The sequence below is a fragment of the Argopecten irradians genome, chromosome 5 (genome assembly GCF_041381155.1).
Source record: "Argopecten irradians isolate NY chromosome 5, Ai_NY, whole genome shotgun sequence".
Classification (NCBI taxonomy): Eukaryota; Metazoa; Mollusca; class Bivalvia; order Pectinida; family Pectinidae; genus Argopecten; species Argopecten irradians.
The window spans coordinates 18,092,191-18,098,932 of NC_091138.1; the positions used below are offsets into that span (position 1 = coordinate 18,092,191).

Sequence of the window (6,742 nt, forward strand, 5' to 3'; positions counted from 1 at the left end):
TGGAAGTTTCCAAAGGCGGGTTCCAGGATGTGTTGGTAATTACTGATCACTTCACGCGGTACGCTAAAGCGATACCTACCCGTAGCCAGTCTGCTAAAGCGACTGCTGAGGCGCTTCAAGGATTTATTTGAGCATTACGGAATTCCACGGAGGTTACATTCCGACCAAGGCGCTAACTTTGAGGGGAAGGTAATCGAGAGCTTATGTGACACACTACACATCGCCAAATCAAGGACGACGCCATACCACCCTAGTGGGAATGGGATGTGTGAGCGATTTAATCGGACCCTTATTGACATGTTGGGAACACTGGAGCCTCATCAAAAAAAGGATTGGAAAAGCTACGTAGGATCTCTAACGTTAGCTTATAACTGCACAAGGCACAAGACTACTGGATATTCGCCATTCCATCTAATGTTCGGACGACAACCGCGTTTACCAGTTGATCTTTTGTGTGGATTTGTTGAGGAACCTACTTCACGTTCTTTACCGGATTATATTAAGAATTTAAGGAACAGGATGTCTCATTCGTTTAGCTTGGCAAGTAAGAAGGCTCGGGAATCGCAGAGTCGACAGAAGGCAGACTACGATCTTCGTAGTAGGGAAGCCGTTTTGGAACCGGGAGACCGAGTTCTTGTCAAAGTACTGGCCTTTGAGGGACGACATAAGCTAGCGGATCGATGGGAACCTGACGTGTACATCGTAAAGAGTCAGCCCAATGGAGACATTCCTGTATACACAATACAGAGGGAAGACGGGAAGGGGAAATCAAAAACCCTCCATCGGAACCATCTACTTCCCATTGGAGCGATACCTGTGGAAATAGATAAGGAACCACTTCCTGAACTTCCACCTCGACCAGTTCCACGTATAAGGAGGTCGAGGCTGGAACGTGAACCACTTCGGAAGGAATCTGTGGCGGAACTCGTCGAACCACTGTCCGGGAACGATAGTAGCGACAGTTCCGATGAGGATGTTGTGGGCATGGATATTAATTCCGGTGTTCAGCGGCCACCCACGCAGGATAGTATCCGGTCGAGCAATGACACGGTACATATTCCTGGACCTCGCACTGGTTTCGTTGATGTGGAAACGTCGGAATCTGAACCGGAGAATGCAGCTGCTGATGCAGTACAGGGAAATGTTAATTTGCCTGAACCGGAGATTCTAGTGCCAAGGAGATCGACAAGGAACAGACGACCGCCTAATTGGATGACCTCTGGCGAGTTTGTATGTTCACAGCAACCTGTTGAAACGGTGCCGGACTGGAAAATGAAGGCTTTATTTCTGGTGGACATGGTATCTTCAGCGTCCTTTCGGGATATGCCTTCGGCTGCTCAACAGGCAATGCTAAAAATTTTAAGCACTTAGTTTTTTTTTTCTTTTGTCATTGGATACTTGTAACCATGTTGTAATGTTATTTTGGAAACCCTTGCGGAAGATGAGGGCATCTTCTTTACGAGCGGGGGAGTACGGGATGAATTTTGTGGCTGAAATTAAGATTTTTGTTGTATATTCTTTTATCGTATTGTAATTTCATTTATTTTGTTTATAGTTTGTCCTTGACATATAGATGGGGACAGCTTCCATCTAAGGAGGGGAGAATGTAGTAGTGTTATTTTACTACTTTTATTTTGTATACGTTATATTTTAGTGCGCGTTCGCGTATGGTCCGTGTAGCGATAGTCGCGGGTCGCGGATACGCAATGCGACAAGATCGTTGGCGCGCGCGCGGAAAAGGCACGTGTAAGTGAGAGCGATGAGTTATGTGAATGTGACGTAATGTGTATGTCAATCATATTTGTGTCCTTATATGGTATTAGTCTATTGTCTACGTCGAGTGAATGTTGGGTAGTTTATCTGGGGTATTGGTCACTTGGGGTTTGGATGACCAAGAGGCAACATCGATCTCTAGTAGATGAACGATTGCAGACTCATAGGAAATTAGCCCAATACATAATTGTAAGTACCTGTATGTAGTTTAAATATATCATAATATAATATAATATCTATTTAATATATTTGATTATGGTAATCGTTTATTTAAAAGTAACTTATCATTTTTGGAATTTCGATAAATTTTAATATCGGGCATAATTATTCAGACGGAGAGTGATTTCGATGGTATTCGTATTGTTTTAATTAATTGTATTGTTTTATTATTTTAACAGTATAAAACGAGTGGTTTGAGCTCGTCGGACGACGGTCCGGTGAAACCCTCTTCACACTGAAGAGGTGGGTATTTTTATATATGCTATAGTTATGTAATAGTTGCCATCTATACATATAGATGTTGTTAATTGCTATTATATATGTTCTGATAACGAACTGGTTAACTATCCGTTAGAACATGTAAAGTAATATTGAACATATGAGTATAGCCGTATAATTGTATGTATATAGATAACTGTATATTAAATGGTAATATGATGTAATTCATGTTACAGGGTATTATTTTAATGAATAAATGAAGTGAACCCGACAACAGCATTGGTGTCTTCCTTGAAACCATAGCTACTACAAATAGTGTGCTTTGATGCCCTTTTTATTTATCTTGAAATATAGTTTCAAGTCAAAAGTGAGACTTTAGTAACCCGATCTTGTACTTTTGGTAGATTGCAAGTATATCTTCCCTGATTCTGTTCTTTACATGCTTGAATGTAACAAGAAAGGAAGTTAGATATACTTTCAGTACTTTAATTGTACTAGTCTACAATAATTGGAATTGTTTTCATGTCGATCCATCCAGCATCAACTTCACTTATTACTAATACCAAAAAGGCCAGTAAAATGCTATGGTCATAAAAACGGCTTGAAAACTATCATTTATAAGTTGATAATATTATATTTACATTGCAACTAAAAAAAATGATAAAACTTATATTTCCTCATAGAGAAAAATATCAGTAGATGGAACAGCTACATGTAGCTATATAGCCTAGCTATGATTTAGTAGGAAATACTGGGAGTCACTGACTTTCGGTTTGTTGTCGTGGACAACCGACTAAACAATAGCAGTAGATGAAATAGTGCTATCGATAAACCAGATATACAAAGATAAATACAACACTTCAATCCATTTGACATGTATATATTTTCAAATTGATCAATTTCAAGAACATTTTAACATTTTTTTTCCAGTGAATTCTCACACTGATTTAAGCCCAGTGTTTTCATGACCTCTTGAACTCTGATTTAGTCATTAGTAGCCACAGCCTAACCGATATGTTAATATTGGAAAATAACATACACTGGGCAACATATATGTACTGTGCAGTGGCAATGTAAATATAAAACAATAATGATTACTTTAAATGGATATATAAGCATTGATTGTCATATTTTTAACATGCATCAGAATGTAACATACATTGGGTGTTCTAGCATATCCATTGGTGTGCATTAGCACACCATGATAGATTATAAGACTCTTTCATATGTGGATATGAAGGATAGGGATATTCTACCCGAGGGTCACAAAATGTAGTAAAACCCGAGGCTTGCCGAGGGTTTTGCAACATTTTGTGATCCCGAGGGTAGAAAATCCCTATCCTTCATATCCACTTATGAAAGAGTAATTTTCTTTCATACCTCGACGTTTAATTGCAACTATAATATCCCGTCATTTTGAAATAAATTCGATGAAATCCGTGGCTGAAAGTCAATTTTTCATACATGAAAAAAAACGTAATATTTTCAACAAAAATTCTGTTATTTGCATCTTTGATAGTAAAACCAGTCAAGTTTGTGAAAAAATGTTAAAATTTTACTGAGGAAATAGAAATTTTGTTGACGCCGTGACGTCAAGAGGCTATATTGCATGGGTAGCCATGCAATACAGTCTCAGTCGGCATGAGTGTATTGCCCTAGACCAGCCAGTATTACACCCGTAGGTATGAAAGAAATGGTGTTCTAGCATCCATATTCAGTGGTACGCATCAGTGCACCATGATAGATATGCTAGAACGCCCAATGTATGTTACACACTGATGCATATCAAAAATATGACAACCAATATCTGTTGATAACTTACAGAAATTCATACGAAAAAGAAGTAAGGGCAAAGAAAGGAATGTCAAAGATGTCCAAACACTCTTCTTCCAAAAACAAGAAACCTGAAGCTGGTGTCTACATTCCTCCCATGAGGCAGCATAAAGGTACCATTCACCATTCATCTTTGCAGACTTTTGTTCCAAATTTTAAATTGAGATATCTTTCTCCTTTGCATAAACAAGGTTATTATAAGCTTTAGTTTTTTCCATCCTTAATACTCAAGGAGTTACTATCACTGACATTATATCCACCCCTGGACTTTCTCATAGTAAAACAGAATAATACTAACTTGACATTTTTTCTTCATTGCAGATGACATTGTGAAAGAAGAAATGTTTCATTTGGAATTTGAAGACAAAAATGGAGAGATTCACAACTTTACTGTGTACAAGGTACCATAACTAGTTTCACTGTTTGTAATTAGTCTGTTTTAAATTTACACGTTTTTCATACATTGAAACACCTATAATAATTGCAGACAAAACAATCATTCTTTGTCTGCATGCAAAATAAGTTTTTAGTCTCTTTTTATTTATCCAACATTGATAAAAAGGAAAATTTGAAATGCAGAAAGAAGCATTCTAAAATACAACACCATGATCATAGCATGTCATGATTAATTTGACTCATAATAATGAAAGGTTATAGTCTGATCAAAAAAATGAATAATACTTGGAGTCTACTTACCAATCCCTCATATTGTGTCCAACTGTAATGTACCAACATATTCTTACAAAGGCTTCAGCAGCAGTAGTAAATTACTTCTAAGAATGCTAAACATTCAAGTGCCATTTATAGAGTGTATTAAATATAAGTCATCTGCATGGGATGATGACACTATTATTTTTCTTAACTTTTTGTTTGTTTTTAGTGTGATAGAGCTGGGACAGTTGCAAGGAGAATTGGCCAATATGTACAGTTACCTCCCTTGTTAGTGAGTGCACTTGAGGAGAGACTACAGCAAGAGTTTGAAAAGCATGCCAGTCAGAACAATCCTGTTTCCTGAACATAAAACTGACTGCAACAGTACTAGGCCTGTCTCCACAGGTTTAAATATTCTAGCATTCCAAGTTAGATGGTTTTGCTGTGGCCAGAGGCTGCTCGTGGTACAGACTTCAGTAGCTGAGCCCCAAGATGTTTTTCCCTGATTGCAGCTAAAATTTGCTGATTTTAAGTCTGGCCTGAAATGCACGTGTAGAGACTGATTTGTCTAGCATATGGACAACAATGTAATTGTCTTCTTTAGGACTTTTCAAATCTAGGTCCTCCTGCAGTACATGTCAAATCTAGCACATACATGCACTTGTGTACACAGTATGTACCACAATAGCCTACTGGATGGACTCGCTTCTCAGTGATGCTGCTCAACAAATGTTTTGTTCTATGAAGCCTACAATACTCAAAGTATTATTACAATCCCTGCCTATTTAAGGAAATAAATATGCATTCTACTTGTATTTCAGTATCTTTTTTTCTTCTTACTGCAATAACAGTAGTAATAGTACAATTTATAGAAGTTTAACAACAAAGCATACAACATTAGGTCTAGATTGATGTTTTACCTATCCAATCACTAGTAATTTACTGTTTTATAAGCAGATAGTTTCTATGATCTGACTTAAAACAAGAAAATTTTTTTTTTGGAAGCAAATTAAAATTGTGCAATCTGGCTACAAGGGTTGAGGTAACGGATATCTGTATTACCGGTAAACCAATATCCAAGGAAATCATGACAAGATATCCCAAAGGTATCTTGGCGCCCACCAAAGAATGATCTGTCTGACCATTGAAAGAGGGATCATTTCTCTGCTTTTCAAACTTTACTTTCAAAATCCAAGATGGCAGCCAGTTGGCCATATTGGAGACCGATGTCTCCCAATTTGCAATATGCACAACAAGAGGCCCAGAGGGCCTGTATCGCTCACCTGGTTTGTAATGCCAAGTAATGTTCTGAATATAAGTTCATTGTTTCTTTTCTGAAGGAATTTGGATATTTACTTCTAATTCCCCTATTGGGCTCCACTCTTTCTGCTCCAGGGGGTCAAAACCAAAATTTATACGAATTCTGTTAACCCCAAGGATGTTTTTGGCCAAATTTGGTTACAATCCATGCAGAACTCTAGGACAAGTAGCAATTTTTAGGATTTACCTCCATTTCCCTTATTGGGCCCCGCCCTTCCTGCCCCCGGGGGGTCTGAGCCAAAATTTATACAAGTTCTGTTCCCCTTCCCCCAAGGATGTTTCTGGCCAAATTCGGTTACAATCCATGGAGAACTGTGGGACAAGTAGCGATTTATAGGATTTACCTCTACTACCCCTATTGGGCCCCGCTCCTCCTGCCCCCGGGGGGTCAGAGCCAAAATTTATACAAGTTCTGTTCCCCTTTCCCCAAGGATGTTTCTGGCCAAATTTGGTTACAATCCATGCAGAACTCTAGGACAAGTAGCGATTTATAGGATTTACCTCTATTTCCCCTATTGGGCCCTGCCCCTCCTGCCCCCGGAGGTCAGAGCCAAAATTTTTACAAGTTCTGTTCCCCTTCCCCCAAGGATGTTTATGGCCAAATGTGTTACAATCATTGCAGAATTATAGAACAAGTAGCAATTTATAGGATTTACCTCTATTACCGCTATTGGGCCCCACCCCTCCTGCCCCCGGGGGGTCAGAGCCAAAAATTTATACAAGTTCT

At 38.6% G+C, this 6,742-nt stretch overlaps 1 protein-coding gene across 2 annotated transcripts; it reads left to right on the forward strand.

Annotated features, from left to right (window-relative positions):
- Positions 1-258: 258 nt before the first annotated feature.
- Positions 259-4,157, forward strand: LOC138323082 (uncharacterized). 2 transcript variants are annotated; one of them, XM_069267424.1, is made up of 2 exons: positions 259-2,235; positions 4,036-4,157. In XM_069267424.1, the coding sequence occupies exon 1, from the start codon at positions 265-267 to the stop codon at positions 1,369-1,371; it is 1,107 nt and encodes a 368-aa protein (XP_069123525.1). In that variant the 5' UTR covers positions 259-264; the 3' UTR covers positions 1,372-2,235; positions 4,036-4,157. The 2 variants fall into 2 exon arrangements, with proteins under 2 accessions (XP_069123525.1, XP_069123526.1); XM_069267425.1 differs by lacking the exon at positions 4,036-4,157 and adding an exon at positions 2,448-4,029.
- Positions 4,158-6,742: the final 2,585 nt, after the last annotated feature.